Here is a 16,823-nt window from a genome sequence, read left to right on the forward strand (position 1 = left end):
ATGAGTGGGCTCTTGGGCGCCAGGGACTGCCCAGGCCTGGGAGAGGGCTCCGGGCTTAGGTCACCCCTAGCCATCGGATTCAGGAAACCTCTCACCGAGGCCCAGTTCCGACAGCTCTTCGGGAACGCAGAGGAGGAACCGGAGCTCCCGGAGGAGCCCCGCTGGTCGGGTCTGCACAGGTTGTGGAGGCGGCAAGCTAGCGCCTGTTCCGGGTCGGGAGCGTGGCGCCTGCTCCAGGCACGGCTGCCCCCTCTGCGCTGGCTGCCCGGCTACCGCTGGAAGGCCTGGCTACTCGGGGATGCTGTGGCCGGAGTGACCGTGGGCATTGTGCACGTGCCCCAGGGTGAGCGGCCCAAACACGAGCCTGCCAGGGGTCCCGAACTCTAGAGAGCTTTGGGGAGGCGGCGCAGGGAGCGGGGAATCGCGCAGCAAATATTTGGTTAATGTCGCTGAGGGTTCGGGGAGTGAGACCTGGAACCAAGTCTGGGCTAAGTTCTGTGGAGCTCGTCACCTCTGCCCGGTCAGGTCTCCAACCCCACCTCTGCGCAACCCCCTCCTCCGCGCAATCCTGCAAGAAGTCTGGGACACGTTCCGGCTCAGGGAACTGGAAAGGCTCGAAGCTTGCCCCCCCCCCCCCCCCCCCCGGGAGTGGGCAGACACGGTTCTGTGCCCTTCTCCGCCCCATGACCTCCTGCCGAGGTCCATTAACTCCTTGGTTCCCTCAAGTGACAGGATGGAGCGTCTCTCAGCCTCTAAGTGTGGGCGGTGGGACAAGGTCCTAGACGCTGAGCATCAGGCCCTCCACACCTAGGATTTTTTCTTTCCCTTCTCCCCACAGGCATGGCTTTTGCCCTCCTATCCTCTGTGCCTCCTGTGTTCGGACTCTACACTTCTTTCTTCCCCGTCCTCATCTACACCTTGTTGGGTACTGGGAGACACCTGTCCACGGGTGAGTGACTCAGTGACCTCCAGAGACTGCTCGCCCTCACCGTGGAGTGAGAACGGACAAGGGTTTGAGACTTGCCTTATCGTAAGCTCCCTGCCTCCTATGTTCCTCTTTACCTCTCCCATGTCTCTACCGCCCCTGTCGCGACCCTCTGACCTCAGCAGTACTCTGCTGGGGATGCTGAGTGGCTGCAGAGACGCAGGGGTTTACTCGGACTTTTTCTCTCTGAGGCGTTTGGTTAAAACCAACAGCTCTGGGACTTGGAATGGGGAGAAGAGGTGAGTGGTCATCCAAAGGAGCACTCAGTTGGTGACGAGTCTTCAGGAGGGGGATCGACGCATTAGAGCAGTTTTTCACGGCTGGTGCACCCACCTGTCTCCTCTCACCGCCGGTTGCCTGCTGTGGCACCATCTCACGGTTCCACGTCTTCTTCACCCGGGCAGCAGCCTCCTGGGCGAGCAGGGTCTGACAGCAGCACACGCGCCCTAGAGCGCGGAGCCTGCACTGTGGTTGTGCCCAGGGCAGCACAGCGGATGAGCTCTACGTTTGCCCCACCCCACCCCCTCCCCGCCCTAGGAACTTTTGCTGTACTCAGCCTCATGACTGGATCGGCCATCGAGCGGCTGGTGCCCGAACCCCCGGGGGGCAACCTGAGTGGAATCGAGAGGGAGCAGTTGGATGCTCAGCGGGTTGGGGCGGCTGCGGCCTTGGCCTTCGGGAGTGGGGCACTGATGGTGAGGGAGGGCCCGGAAAGAGCCCTGGGGGATTCGCGCTGGGGGCTTAGGGTACTGGGCTGGGAGAGAGGGTTAAGTCCCTGGCGCGGGACCAGGCGGGCGAGGTGCGCAGAGAAGATAGCGCACTGCGCTCGGCTGGTCTGCGTCTCAGCCTGTTGGAGATGGTGCATCTTTTCGCCTGCAGCTGGCGATGTTCGCGCTGCAGCTCGGTGTCCTGTCCACCTTCTTGTCCGAGCCTGTGGTCAAGGCGCTGACCAGCGGGGCCGCGCTGCACGTGCTCGTGTCCCAGCTGCCGAGCCTTTTGGGGTTGCCCCTCCCTCGCCAGATCGGCTGCTTCACACTCTTCAAGGTGAGAGTGGAAGGACAGCGGGGAGGAGGTTTGTAGCGGTCCCGGGAGAAGTGAAATCCCGATGGGAAGGCGAGGCGGCGGGTGGAGGGGCTGTGAGTTACGGGGGCGACTGCGGAGGAAGAGGGTTAGAACCACATGGCCTGAATGAGGATCGCCTGAGGAGGTGGATCTGATGAAAGCAGGGAGATAGAGCCTTGCCTCCGTCTGGTGTCGGCGCTGAGGACCGATGGACACTTACCCGGACTCCTTTCTCATCGCCCCTGCCCACAGACGCTGGCCGTCGTGCTGACGGCGCTGCCCCGGAGCAGTCTGGCGGAACTGACCATCTCGGCACTCAGTCTGGCCCTACTAGTGCCAGTAAAGGAACTGAACGTGAGATTCCGAGACAGGCTGCCCACTCCGATCCCAGGGGAAGTAGTCATGGTGAGGATGGTGCCCGCGTCTCAGCCCCCTGCCAGGCACAGACCCTGACCAAGCTCTAGCGAAAGGCCCAAAATGACTTCGCGGGGCCGCTTCCGCCCCCTTGTGGAACGCGGAGGGGCCACAGTCGAGAGGTCAGCTCACACAAGTACATTTCCAGGACTCCTCCAGTGATCATCTGAGACCTCCCATCAATACTTCCTTCCCTCTTTCAAGGAACCCCCTTACAGACCTCTTAATATGCTCCCTCTTCCTCCCCACAGGGCTCCCTTGCAGTCTGGCTGGCCACAGCACCTCCACTCACATCTCCCACAGGGCCCTTCACTGAATTTCCTGGACTAAGTAATTGTTTCAGTCTTCACAGATACCCTGTATCTCCCTAGATATAGTTCACCTGCCTACTTACAGCAGCCCCAAGTCAGCCCACTCTTAGTTTCTCCCATCCCTGTGTCTCCATAGCTCCAGGTGTCTGTCCATCACCTCTCTTCCTAGCCCTACATTCCTTCACTCTAAATCTGTTGTCAGGTACTTATCATAAACATACCACAGCTTCCTCAGTTGCTGGGCTCCTGTGACCACCTGCCCCTATATTATGGTCCTCTCTCATGCTGAGCCCCTTCTAGCCTCTTCCAGGGGACCCACCTCTGATGCCCTAAATTTTCCCCTTTCCCCAGGTCCTCCTGGCTTCAGTGCTCTGCTTCACCTCTTCCTTGGACATAAGATACAATGTCCAGATAGTGGGGGTGCTGCCTAGAGGGTAAGAGAATGAAAAAATGCCAACTTTATTTTCCTGTGCCTTTCCTGGTAACCCAAGACTTTTCCCACCCAACACCTCCTCTAGTCCTGCCCTGCTCTATTTTCTCTGCCTTCCCTACTTCCTGCAACATCCAAGCCAGCCTCACCACGGATCCTTCCCTTTTCAGATTCCCTCAACCCCTATTTCCCAACCTGACTGAGCTGCCCGGGATCCTGGCTGACTCACTGCCCATTGCACTGGTGACCTTTGCTGTGTCCACCTCCCTGGCCTCCATCTATGCAGACAAGTATAGCTACACTATTGACTCCAACCAGGTGTGACTGAGGGTGGACCCCATCCTCATTCAGGAGACCACCCCTAATCTGACCTCCCACCCCGCCTTTGTCTCTCTCTCCTTCATCCCACTGCATCCCTCCAGGAGCTCTTGGCACATGGTGTCTCCAACCTCATCTCCTCCCTCTTCTCCTGCTTTCCCAACTCAGCCACCTTGGCCACAACCAGCATACTGGTGGATGCTGGTGGGAATACACAGGTAAGAGGGCATTTCTGAATGAGGAGAAAGGGTGCGGGCATCCAGGTCAGGGGGAGAAACAGGTGGGAGATTGGTAGATACCCAGGGAGCATCTAGAAAGAGGATGGGAATCTGTGAGGGAGGTGCATGAGTGGATAGGATTATCTAGGCAGACAGTATAAAAGATAACAGTAAGGCCAATTAAGACTCCACCAGTCACTCCTAGGGAGAAAAGACCTACGGCAATCTGCTCCCATAAAGATTACAGCCTAGAAAACTTTATGGGGCAGTTCTACTCTGTCTTATAGGGTCGTAATGCTTCAGAATCAACCTGATGGCACACAGCAGCCTCCTAAGCAGCAGTCCCTGAGTGGTGCATAGTTAAGTGCTCAACTGTTATTTTTGTTAGGTGCTGTCAAGTCAATTTCAACACAACTCATAGCAACCCTAAGTGGGAGAGTAGAACTGCTACATAAGGTTTTCCAGGCTGTAAAACTTTATAGGAGCAGGTCACCAGGTCTTTCTCTTACAGAGTCACTGGGTGTGTCTGAACTACCAACCTTCTGGTTAGAAGCTCAGTGCTTAACTGCTGCGCCATAAGGGCTCCTAAGCCCTGAACTACTAGCTAAAAAGTTGGAGGTTCAAACCTACCTAGAGACACCTTGGAAGAGAGGCCTTGGCAATCTGCTCCAGGAGGCTCTTAGTCTTAAAAATCTAGGGAACATTCTACTCTTCACTCAGGGGATCACCATGAGTCAGATGCAACTAACAAGAATGACAACAACAACAGGCTGTAAGCACTGAGAGAGATTATGGTGACCCAGCTACAGTTTAAGATAAAAACAATACTAAACTATAAAATAAATTTAAGAGACAAAATTCTCATTTTTTCCCATGAGGATTATTTTGATGAGTTTTTAAAAAGAAACATATCAAAATTGAATACTTTTCTTTCTTGATGTCCTAAACATGTGTTTGACCTTCCTCTAGGGTAATCCAGAGATGGTTTTTAAGATGGAAGTGGGCTACGAAAAGAGAGAAGCTGAACTACATATAGGGGGAGAAGGGCAAATGACAGGCATTTAGTTGGAGCAAGGGAAAAGATAGGTATGAATGGCAGAAGATCCAGAAGGAGGTGAGGAATATCAGAGTATCAGTTTGGGAGGGAGATTTCCAAGGGAGGCCAGGTAGTCTAGGAGGCCAGCTCTCACGCTGGGGTGGGGCGAGCTCCCTTCTTTCTTTGCTTCCAACCCTCCTTCCCTCTAGCTGGCGGGCCTTTTCTCCTGTGTGATTGTCCTGTTAGTGCTGCTGTGGCTGGGACCCTTCTTCTACTACCTGCCCAAGGTAAGGGGCAGAGGAAGCATGAAGGTGGCTGGGAGGAATGGCTACAGACCGGGGCCTTGGGATGGTCAGCCTGCCTCCTCTGCCCCAAGGCTGTCCTGGCATGCATCAACATTTCCAGCATGCGCCAGATGTTCTTCCAGATGCAGGAGCTTCCACAACTATGGCGCATCAGCCGCATAGACTTTGTGAGAAATGGCAGCCATACCCTGCAATGCCCCCCCCCCTCCATCTTCCCAGCACCCCAGCCTCTGCCCTGGATCAAAGCTAATTATCCTGGTCCTAAATTCTGCAGGCCCCTCACTCTCACCTCACTCTTCTGCCACTGCAACACATAGACCTCCTAGGACCCTTTACTCAGAGACAAATTGAAGGGTGAGGTTTGAACCCTCTCAGACCTAAGTATTTGTAACTCCCCAGCTGGCACAAGGTCTGAGGTCGTTACATTTTGTGTGTATCTCCTGTTCAGGGTTGATCCTGTCTCTTCCTTCTGTCACTCTTTCTACCTTCTCCATTACTTGCCCTGGTGGTCACTTCCCGCTGACCCCTTTCCCTAGCAGTATGACCCTGGCCCCTTCCTTCCGGGCAGTCTCCTACTCCATGTTCCACAGGCAGTGTGGATGGTCACGTGGGTGGCTGTAGTGACCCTGAGCGTGGACGTGGGCCTGGCTGTGGGTGTGGTCTTCTCCATGATGACTGTGGTCTGCCGCACCCAGAGGTGGGAATTGAGAGGAGGGGAGGGGAGAGGTGATGCTTTGGATGACTCCCCAGCTGGGCTAGGCTGCGAATCTGACCCTGGCTCCCTGTCCAGGGTGCAGTGCCTGGCCCTTGGACTGGCTGAAGGAACGGAGCTCTACAGGCCACTCAGAGAGAGCCACAAGGTTAGGTGGGCTACAGCCAAGGAAGGAAGGGAAGATTCGACCCGCATGTCTCTCTGACCCTCTGATCCCTTAGTTCCTCCAGGTCCCGGGGCTCTGCATCCTGAGCTATCCAACACCACTCTACTTCGGGACCCGTGGACAGTTCCGCCGTTTCCTAGAGTGGCATCTGGGACTTGGAGAGAGGGGCAAAGTAAGGGACTCAGTCAAGAAGAGTGGCTCCTCTGGGAGTGGGAGGCAGGTGGGGGTTCTGAGCTGTATCCTTATGCTAAAGGAGTGCGCATTCATGTTGGTTTCTTCCCTAATGCCAACTGACTGCCCCTCTCTACTCACGGGAGACTCCAAAGCCAGATGGGCCACCTGACGCAGGTGAGATGGGATGACAAGGAGGGAGATTTGAGCATGATCCGTGGAAGCATCTGGGTAGTTCTGCTTTCTCCCCACCCTAGTTGCTGAGCCTGTCAGAGTGGTGGTACTTGACTGCAGTGGGGTCACCTTTGCAGACACTGCTGGGGCCAGAGAAGTGGTACAGGTGAGGGAGAGAGTAGGTTGAAGAGAAAGTCCACTTGTCATCCCACTCAGACCCCTGACTTCAGACTTAACGTTCCCCCAACACATCCCCCATCCCCCACAGCTGGCCAGCCGCTGTCGAGATGCTGGGATCCACCTTCTACTGGCTCAGTGTAATGGTGAGAGGTGTGGGAGGGTGAAGGGACTCATTGTCTTGGGAGTGAGTGGACACTTGGGGGAGATAAGAGGACATGGTATGAACTTGGGGACTGAGAGCCTGATCCCCTTCCCACATAGCCTCGGTGTTGGGGACACTGACCTGGGCAGGACTTCTGGACGTAGTGACCCCAGAAGAGCTGTTTGTGAGTGTCCAGGATGCAGCTGCTCATGCCCTGGAGAGACTGGTGAGGGGCCATGGCAGCAGGAGTGGGAGCTAGGAGGGGCTGGGCAGGTGAAGTGTGAGCCATGGGTGAAGACCCAGGCAGAGGGCTTTGGGAAGGGCACTAAGGAGGGAGAGATCAAGGAGGAAGCGGTGGGAATGAAATGATTAGACACTTTTAAGACCAAACTGGGGAGACTGGGCCTAGCTAGGGGTGAAAAACTGAGGAACTAAGATCCCAAAGGGGATGCTGGTGCCCCTCAGAGGACTGCCAGATCTCAGGCAGGGATGGGGGTTTGCCTAATCTATCCTAATCTACTCCTGACACATTCCTTCTTTTCTCCAGGAACTCATTGGTCCAAAAACTTGCACAGTGTGGGTCTGATTGGGTCACATGGAGAGTGGACAACATCACTGTGGGGGGAGGACCATGGCCCTGAACTCCCTTAATTAATGTCGCTAATAAAATGAAGATGGGAGACTTTAGGACACATGAAGTGAGTCTGGGTGTCTGCACATGGACCCTTGGTGCCCTTCCTCCATGCCCACAATATTGTAAAGACAGATTGAGAATGGCTTTGACCATGTGTTCACCAGCCCTCACCTCAAACCCAGAGTCATAAGTTCTCTCCATGGGAGGGGGCTGGAGCTGGTACACAGAGTCCTGGATCCAGAGATAGCAGTGGGGGCACAGTCCTGGGATTACATTTCAGGGTGGCTTCCTTACCCCCCAGTTCCAAGGAGATGAGAAGAGAGTGTTTCTACTCTAGAGTTCTTAGAGTCCCCCTGGGCTCTTTGGCACTTGGAAAGCAACCCCCCATTTCCTGCCCCATTAGAAAAGGGTGCAGGGGAGGACTTGGCACTGGCTGTGGGAGAGGGTACGGCTCCATCATGCCCCTGGGCACTCGAGGAAAGGAGGGGTGTCACCAGGACAAGCCCCTATGTGGGATCAGGTTCTGAAGATGAGGGGTGAGGGGCTGGAGGTCACAGACAGTCAAATGGTCACTGGGTGGTGGGGTTTGCTGGAAATTCCTGGCAGGGACAAGGAGGCAGGTCCAGCCTGATAGACGGAAGGCCCTGGGTGGCCATCACTCTGCGGTCATGCACTGTAGCCGGTGTTTGAAGAAGAGCAGGCGGTGTTTGGCCACCTGACTTTCATCCAGTGATCCCGGGTAACGGTACCGGGCGTAAGTCTCTGCCCTGGCATCCCTTGACACCCAAGGAAGCTTCAACTTGGATGCATGATCCACAACCACATCTGAGCAGGAGCCCACTCGAAGGGAACCAAGCCCGTCCAGGAAGAACTCTGGAGGTGGGGGAGGGGGCACAGAGAGAAAGGTCCTGAGGATGCAGAAGGCCAACCTTTACTGGGGAACTGAGAGTTGGGGTACAAAAGATGGATATGCAAAGATACCCTTTCTAAGGACCTTGGACAAGTGAGTTAATCTTTCTGGATCTCAGTTTTTACTCTTCTTAAAATGGTGTCCATATATTTTTGCCTTTCTCTTTGAAAACAAAATCCCACCCCCACTGCCTAGAGGTTCAATAAATACTGATGGGTTGCTCTAAGTGTGGTCTGTACCAGGGGACTCAGCTTGGAATTAGGTGTGACATAGTTAGGTGGACCTAGCAGCTGGACTCGGTGTGGAGCTTTACATGGCCTGCGGGCCTAGAGGAAGTGGGAGCTTTGTCTCCCACAGAGAGTTCTCAGAGCCCCAGGGCAGCCTTTGTAAATCTTCACAGCACTGCTCTAAGGGGCTCCGGGTGGCGGCCTTGGGCTCTGAGGGAGAGGCCGAGGAGGAGGGACCTCCGCCCAGCGCCCCGCGGGGTCCCCTCCAGGACCGACCAGGATGACGCGCCACTTACCCAGATGGGCTACGCGGCTGAGGCGCGGGTCGAAGCCGACCTCCCGCACCTTGTCGGTTCGCGCTAAGAAGAAGTTGACGACGCCGTCGGTGACCACACAGCCCGGGAAGCCGACGAGTTCATGGTGGAAGCCGCGCCTCTGCCGGAGGCAGTTCCCGCCGCCCGGAGCGCCGGGCTCCACGCTCAGCAGCTGCCGGTAGGTGGTGGCGAAGCCCGAGATCTCGCGCACAGCGCCCCCCACCTGCGAGGAGAGGGAAGGTGGCTCTAGACTCGGCAGCATCCGGGAGGTGTGTGCCCTTCTTTCCCTGGGGCACTCCGGCTTCACTTCTGCAGGCTCCAGGGCGTCAGCCAGGCGGCGTTTCCTCGGCCTCCCTCGGTCGCAGGGCCTCGCGGCCGGGGGCCCACTGGATCCTCCGCAGCCGTGCTCCCTCCCTCTTTCTACCTCCCACCCCCGCAGCCCGCGCCCCTTCCCACCAGGTCCAGTGGCGTCCTCTCCAGCACGTCCACGAGCCTCTCCAGCCGCGTTCGCGCGGTGAAAACGAAGTCGTCGTCCACCCATAGCACGTACTTGGTGGTCACTTGGGACACCGCCAGGTTCCGGCCTGCGAACCAGCCCTGGGGGAGGGGTGTATGTGGTAGAAGGAGGCTGTAGAGATAAGGCATGCCTCTCCCCTTTCTTCCTCCTCTTCTGACCCTCTTGACAGCCTGTGCCCCTCTCCAAACTTTTAAGTGCTTTGGAATGACCGAGCGCAAGGTTGGGGGGGGGGGAAGCACTCCCAGGGTTTGTGAGTCAGTGTTCTGGGAAAAGGTCCTATGCATTCATACATGCGTTCACTGATTCATGAACTATTTCTTGAGCGCCCATTAGGTGCTAGGCGTTAATCTAAGAATGCGGTAGTGAACAAGATAGACAGGAGTCTTGCTCCCAGGGATCTTACACTCCGTGAGTCCGCATGCCTAGCAGGCACCCAGAGATTAGGAGGCAAGTGGAGGCTGCAGACTGAGAGCATCACCCCCACACACCCCTGCCCTCTGCTGCAGCCCAACCTGGCTGGGTTCACACCTTGCCGAAAGGCATGAGATAGTGCTCCACGTGTGGGCCGCTGATGCGCTCAGGCTTCTCGCTGTCGTCAGCGATGACCACGGTGACCGTTGGATAGAAGCGGCGGATGCTGGAGATGAGTGCCCTTAGTCGGTCATAACGAAGGAAGGTCTTGGTGGCAATGGTGACCAGAGCACTGATGTTGTACTGGGCTAAGAGTGAGGGTGCAGCATTGCGGGCAGAGAGGGTCAGGAGTGAGGAACATGAAGATATCATCTCCTAGGACTGTCCGCTCCCAACTTACCTCCCCTTCCCCTTCCAGCCAGGGCCAAATCTAGGTCCCTGCCCTCACCAACCTCACCTCCTTGGGGTACAGCCCCAGGTGGGTACAGCCTAGGGTTGGGAGGGTGTCTGATGCGGATGGTGAAGACAACCTCGTGTCCCTCAGTGGAGAACCGGACTGTGGAGAAAGAACACAGTGAGGGAAAAGGACATGGGAAGTGCTCTTAAGTCTGGGGCAGCACTCTCAAGTCAGTCAACCAATATGTAAGTGGGTCCTCTGTGTTCCACCTTTCTAGGTCTTGGTGGACAAGAACACAAGGTCCTCAGCTCCACGGAGCTTACATTCTAATTGGTGGGAGAAAGACAACAAAAAAGATTTAATGAAAAGCCAACCTTTATTGAGTATTTACTACATGCCAGGAACTTTTAAATGTATATCTTAAACGCATTCACTCATTTAATCCTCACACTAGCACCGTTAAGTAGATTCCTGGTACAGAAAAAGAAACTGAGGCACAGGGAAGTTAAGTAACTTGTTCACATTTACACAGCTATGAAGGAAGAAAGCTGGGATAGAAACCCAGCCTGTCTGGTTCCAGGCTAAGTAAACAAGAAAATTCAGATACTGGGAACTACTGAATAGAAAGTAAGACAAGTAATGTGATAATGAAGAGGAGACATTTGAGCTGAGATCTAAATGACAAGGAGCCAGTCATACAAAAATCTGGGGGAAGAGCATGTCAGGCAGAGGTGACAGCTAGTGCAAAGGCCCCGTGGTGGGAGCAGGCTTCGTGTAGCAAGCCTTGGAGAGAAGCAGGAGGGCTGTGTCATGCCCCTTTTGCTAGAGGAAAAATGGAGCTCAGGGGGGTAAAACCCTTGCCCTCTAGAAAGTGGCAGGCTGGGAATAGAACTTGACTCTCTTGGTTGTTGGGCTAGGGCACTTCCTGGGGCCCCCATGGTTGGCCTGGAGGGGGGACACACCCAAGGCTCCAGTTTCCCCCTGGCCTTCTCTGGCCCCACATGAACAAAGGCCCCTTCTCTCCTGCCCTGGCCCTGCTGGCCTAGCTGAAACACCCATTGTGTGGCTGGGCAGCTCTGGCCATTGCCCGAGTGCCTCCCACGCCCTCTGCCACTTGCCTGTCTCAGCCTTTCTGGGTTCTCTCTGCCACCTAGGGTGCTCCTACATCCACCCCAGCCTCACACCTGTGTCTGCTGTGTCGGTCTGGTAGCTTCGGCTGCTATAAGTAACCAGCTGCAGCTGCCTATTGAGCTGGTCCAGCTCTGGGCTGGCGAGCGTGAGATCCGGCTGCCCCTCTCCAGTGAGAGTGACTCCTGTCACTTCCCCTGCCACATCCCAGATGCCCAGGGAGGCAGTCAGGTTCACCTGGGAGAGGCGGTTGGAGAATGCATGGTTAGTCCCCAAACCCGCCTCTTGCCTCCCTGGTCCTTTCATTCCTCCCTTAGCCCTATCTCTTTTCCCAGCATCCTCACTGCCTACCTGGCCTCCCCAACCTCCCTAGTATATTTCCTCTCACCTGGTATAGCTCCTGACCAGAAACTGCCTGCAGGCTTAGCCCTGGGAGGAAAGATGGGAAGGTAGAATCACAGAGAGCCCATAGTTCTTCCTCACTTTCTCTCCCCTCTTTCAGCACACACACACTTGACTTTTCACCATTCCTCCTGTTGAGGCCTTATTTGAGACCTCATTGTTGAGGCCTATATTGACTAACATAGCCTAGAACCAAAAAAACAAAACTCACTGCCATGGAGTCAGATCCGACTCATAGTGACCCCTCCTTGGGTTTCCGAGGTGGTACCACTACAGAAGTAGATTGCCCAGTCTTCCTTCCGAGGAGAGGAGTGACTAGTAGGTTTGAACCATCAGCCTTCTGGTTAGCAGTCAAATGCCTTAGGCACTACACGCCAGAGCTCCTAACATAGCCTAGAGTGGCTGTTTTTTGACTCTTTCCTATCAAAGCAGTATCTTTTCAACGGTCTGGCCTAACCACACACCCACCTAACTTTTGGTTAGGCAACAAAGAATAGATTATTCTCCTCAAACCTCCTCAGTTACTAAAACCAAACCAAACCTGTTGTCGTGGAGTCAATTCCAACTCATGGCGATCCCATGTGTTAGAGAGTAGTAAGACTGCTCCATAGTTTTCTTTACAGAAGGAGCTTTTGGTGGTGCAGTGGTTAAGTGCTCAGCTGCTAAGTGAAAAGTCAGTGGCAGTCTGCTTCCATGAAAATCACAGCCTTGGAAACCCTATGGAACCATTCTACTGTCTCATAGGGTCACTGTGAGTCAGAACTGACCAGACAGTAATGAGTTTTTTTTTTTTTTTTTAATTAAATCTTTATGGGAACAAATTTCCAGGCCTTTCTTCTACAGTACAGCTGGGAAAGTTTGAACTGCCAACCTTCAGGTTAGTAGTCAAGTACACATCTGCCCCAATTCCTGGGAATCCTAGCATCCCTCTGTCTCCATCTCCCACCTCATGAGCTCCTTTCTGACCTCCACGTCCCCTCTCATCAAGAGTCCTACCTCCCATTCCAACCTTCTTCATTCTTCCCCACCCAACCTCAGGCCCTGTCACCCCCACCAGGGCACAGGTCATCCTCTAGACCTTCCTCCCCACCTGGCACCAAGATGCTCCTGAGGGGCTGAACCTCCACACCCTGCACAGGGTACTGTAGGGGGGAATTGGCAGGGGCTATGAGCAGCTGGTCAGCAGGGGACTGGCTCCTGGCAGTGGAAGGGGGGAAGAGAGAAGGGAGTCAGAGGGAAACAGGCTCTCCTGGTACACCCGCCCTCCAGGCCTCCCACTGCTCTCCCCCTCAGAGTCACCCCTTTCTTTATTGCTGGCACCTTGAAAGGAAGGCCTGGAACTCCTGCTCCCTTGTGGCAGAGGCAGCCTTCAGCTCCTGAGGGTCAAAGGCCTTGGTAAGGTCAATGGCTCGGACCTGCCTCTGGAAGGGGAGGGAAAGGCCCCCTCCACTGGACTCACAACTGCAGTTGTTCTGAGCCAGTAGCCTGGAGAGAGAAGGACGAGGCATCAGAGGCCCCCCCCCCCACCCGGCCACACAGCTCCATCCATCCCACCAACGGTTCACATAGCATCCCACACTTGACCCCACCCATTGCCCATCCAATATTTGTCCCCTCAAACACTGCTCCTGGAATCATTCTCAACATAGGATGCTGTGTCCCCCAAGTCTGGATTTTACAGAGGCATAGAGTAAGGCTAAGTACCAGGATTTCAGGAGCTGCCCATCCACCATGCAGGGCCCCATCTGAAATCTCCCTTCTTGACTGACTCCCACCAGGGACTTTTGCAGGCTCCTGCCCTGACTGAACATCCTCTCATCCCTGTGATAAGGTTCTGAGAGGACAGAACCCTGCCCCCACCCCAGCCTGACCCTCAGCAGCCCTCTCCCACTCCCATTCACACACGCCCAATGAGTATGGAGAACCGAGGGGTCAGAGCCCAGTACCAGAAGAAACAAAAGCCCCCACACCGCCCCCCAGCTGCTACAGGAAGCTTCCCACACTCACCCCACCACTTGCTCCTTGATCTTGACCGGGATATGTGCGTAGCGGGGCTCTGGGGCAAGGTCTAGCAGCTGGGGCCTGGGGGGGCCCTGCAAGGGCGCCCAGTGTGCAGGGGGAGCCCGGAGGCCCGGCGCGTTCCGGGTGCTCGCGTACAGGAGCCCTAGCGAGGCGCAGGCGAGCAGCAGGACCAGCGCGCAGAGGGCCCTGCGGCCCAGCCGCATCCTGGAGATGGGGAAATGTGAGAGAGACGGCGTGGGCCGGGACCCTTGACCCTGGCGGCTCTGGAGGCTCCCGCTGGCTCCCCACGGCGCTTTCCACACCCCGCGCCCTAGGATGTGCACAGCGACTCTCTAGCCCCCACCCGACCTCGCGTCTCCTCCTCCTCTCACTCCCCTTCCGCAGGGGCTTTCGGCCTCCTTTTTTCTTTCCCTCTTTCGCATCTCGGTTTGCCCTCATATCCGAGGCCCGGCATCTTGATGCTAGAGACATTTGGATGCGGCCGTTTCGAGGTGGCCGCTTATAGGTGGGAAAGCATCGTTTAATGAGAGCTGCTGCGGTCCCTGAGCCTGTCGCCCACTTGGGCTAGCGCTCTCCCCACCCCCCACCGCCGCCTCCGCCCTGTCCCCAGCCGGAGCATCATCTGGGCCGGAGCGGGCTGCAGAGGGCGGCTCCACACTTTGCTTGTCATAAAAATGCAGAATCACGCCAGCGCTGTGAGGTGTCTCCGTGGAGGTGACCCCGCGGGTGGCTTCGGGAAGCAGTGGAGGAAGGGACAGCGGGGACCGGAGCGCACGGCTCTTCCCGCCTCCATCTCGGCCCTCCTCCCGCGCCGGCACTGACCTGTCTACCGCTCTACCGCGAAAGCACGCTTGCAGTCCGGGCTGCGCCGGGCCCCCAGCGCCGGCCTGGGGGTCCTCATGGGGCCGGGGCGATCTGTCGAGTGAGGCGGCGTGAGCCCGAGTGTGAGGGCTCCTCCTGCCTGCGGAGCGCGCTCAAGCCCTCCCGCCCGCGGGCTCTCGGGCTTTGTGGACCGCGACGCGGGGTGACTCTGGGCGTTTCCTGCGTGGAGAAACAGCCGCGTTTCAGCCCTTTAAACAAAGCCGGGGCTCCTGGCGCCCTGCCCCTCTTGCCAGACGCGGAGGGCCCAGGCCGCCGCCCGGCTCTCAGTTTCCCGGCGCCTAGCGGCTCGAATCCCCGGCTAGATGCGGTGGAGGCTCTGGCTCCACGCTGGGAATGTGAGCGCCGGGGCGCCTTCTGTTGGGCAGAAAAGGAAATTGCAGGGTCTCGGAGAAGGAGCTCAGGGGAGATTTGTCCCCCATCCTTCAGCTCTTCTTCCCTAAACCCTGGCATCTCAACCATCTGTCCTCAATCCCAGCGGTCCCATTCCCCACTCACTCCGAAAAAATAGGTAATAAGTGCTTTGGGAGGGAGTGGGACGAGAACGCCCTAACACCCTAGTTCACGGAAGGCCTGACTTATAAAGGTAAAATAAAGGAAGCAAGTCTGTATCTTGGAAAATAAAGTCTCCGTCTAGTTAACAAAGACAGATTCAACGCTTCCTCTCTGATTATCTGACATACACCTCAGTGAATAAAGGGCCTATTGCGGTTTGGAGGCCTGGTGGAACAGTGGTTAAAGGGCTTGGTCACTAACCAAAAGGTCAGTGGTTCAAATCCACCAGCCATAACACCTGAGAAAGATGTGACAGTTTGCTTTCTACTCTGTCCTCTAGGGTCACTGTGGGTCAGAGTTGACTGGACAGCAGTGAGTGTTTGGAATTGTTGTGGTTAGCTGTCATTGAGTCCACCTTAGAATGTAAAAGTAGGAAAAAAAGAAGGATTAGGAGTTGGAAAATATTGCCTTGAGGATAAAGAGGATGTCACTGCTCATGTAACAGAATTTTGCAAGAACAATGACTTATGTGAGGGCTGAACCAAAGAAAAATGGATGCTTTTGAATTATGGTGTTAGTGAAGAATATTGACTATGTCATGGGAGCTCTGGTGGTATAGTGCCTAAGGCATTTGACTGCTAACCAGAAGGCTGGTGGTTCAAACCCACCAGCCACTCCTTGGAAGGAAGATCAGGCAATCTACTTCCATAGAGATACCACCTTGGAAACCCAAGGAGGGGTCGCTATGAGTTGAGTTGAATCAACTCGATGGCAGTGAGGTTTTTTTTTTTTTTTTTTTTTATGGACTGCCAGAAGACCTAATAAATCTGTGTTGCAAGAAGTATGGCCAGAACACTCCTTAGAAGCAAAAATGCCAAGACTTCTTTTCATGTACTTTGGGCATGTTACCAGGGGGGACCACCCTCTGGAGAAGGACTTCATGCTTGGTAAAGTAGAGTGTCAGCAAAAAAGGAAAAGTCTTCAATGAGATAGATTGACACAGTGGCTGCAACAATGACCTCAAGCATAGCATCAATTGTGAGGACAGTGCAGGACCAGACAGCGTTTTATTCTGTTGCACACAGGGTTGCTATGAGTCAGAAGTGACTCAGCAGCACCTAACAACAACAACAACGTGCAGTGTTTGAGCTGTGACTCTGAAGCTTTGAGCTGATCCTTTTCCAACACTTTGTCCAGCTTACTTGTACTTCTCATTCTGACAAAATTGTAGAAAAGTGTCAAATATACAACCACACAGAGCCTGGTGTCTCACAAATATCTGATCCATTGGTGGTGATGTATTGTGTATTTCTATTGCCATTTCACACCAAGGATTAGCAGTACTGTCTTTACTACTGGAGGCAGACTCATCAGGGCCTTTAAGACTAGCCATACTTGAGAAACAATTCAGGATACTTATCCTTACAGTTTTGCTCCTTTAGAACCACACTTAGTACCCAATGTCTTAGGTTGGGTTCTCTAGAGGAGCAAAACCAGAGAAGGACTTTATGCTTGGTAATGTAGAAATAGCTCACACAGTTATCGAGGCTGGCAAGTCCCAGATCCATGGGACTGGATGATGCAAATTGCCTTCATTCACAGTAATGGGAGGTGAGAGTTGGCTATTGACTGAACCTCTCTCTTCATATGATCTTTCATCATCAGAGAGGCTAGGCTGGGTTTCATTACCTGTTGACCTCAGGGCAGTAAGTGGGTGAGAGTAAAAGCTGCAAGACCACTAGAGACCTTGCTTGTAATTCACAATATTCTTTCTCTGTGAATATGTATGTATATAAGGGTGTGCATCAGGGTTGTAACTTATACCATACTTATTTCAATCTGTATGCTGAGCAAATAATCTGA

General features: G+C 54.8%; 2 protein-coding genes across 2 annotated transcripts; one reads left to right on the forward strand and one right to left on the reverse strand.

The window, feature by feature from the left end:
* LOC103204826 (solute carrier family 26 member 10) lies at positions 1-7,210 on the forward strand. Its single transcript, XM_007950043.1, has 18 exons — positions 1-343; positions 839-949; positions 1,523-1,680; positions 1,865-2,029; positions 2,300-2,452; positions 3,124-3,206; positions 3,373-3,520; positions 3,625-3,738; positions 4,984-5,061; positions 5,151-5,246; positions 5,670-5,776; positions 5,870-5,939; positions 6,013-6,129; positions 6,275-6,305; positions 6,386-6,468; positions 6,571-6,625; positions 6,744-6,850; positions 7,172-7,210. The coding sequence occupies exons 1-18, from the start codon at positions 1-3 to the stop codon at positions 7,208-7,210; spliced, it is 2,058 nt and encodes a 685-aa protein (XP_007948234.1).
* Positions 7,211-7,913: 703 nt separating this feature from the next.
* B4GALNT1 (beta-1,4-N-acetyl-galactosaminyltransferase 1) lies at positions 7,914-13,789 on the reverse strand. Its single transcript, XM_007950041.1, has 10 exons — positions 13,572-13,789; positions 12,885-13,049; positions 12,655-12,761; positions 11,551-11,591; positions 11,219-11,399; positions 10,095-10,193; positions 9,755-9,945; positions 9,166-9,306; positions 8,692-8,932; positions 7,914-8,131 (listed from the first exon to the last, which is right to left on the reverse strand). Exons 1-10 carry the CDS (start codon positions 13,787-13,789, stop codon positions 7,914-7,916), a joined length of 1,602 nt encoding a protein of 533 aa, XP_007948232.1.
* Between the last annotated feature and the right edge of the window lie 3,034 nt (positions 13,790-16,823).

Source organism: Orycteropus afer, unplaced genomic scaffold (genome assembly GCF_000298275.1).
Source record: "Orycteropus afer afer isolate SDZICR_OR568_19922 unplaced genomic scaffold, OryAfe1.0 scaffold00261, whole genome shotgun sequence".
NCBI lineage: Eukaryota > Metazoa > Chordata > Mammalia > Tubulidentata > Orycteropodidae > Orycteropus > Orycteropus afer.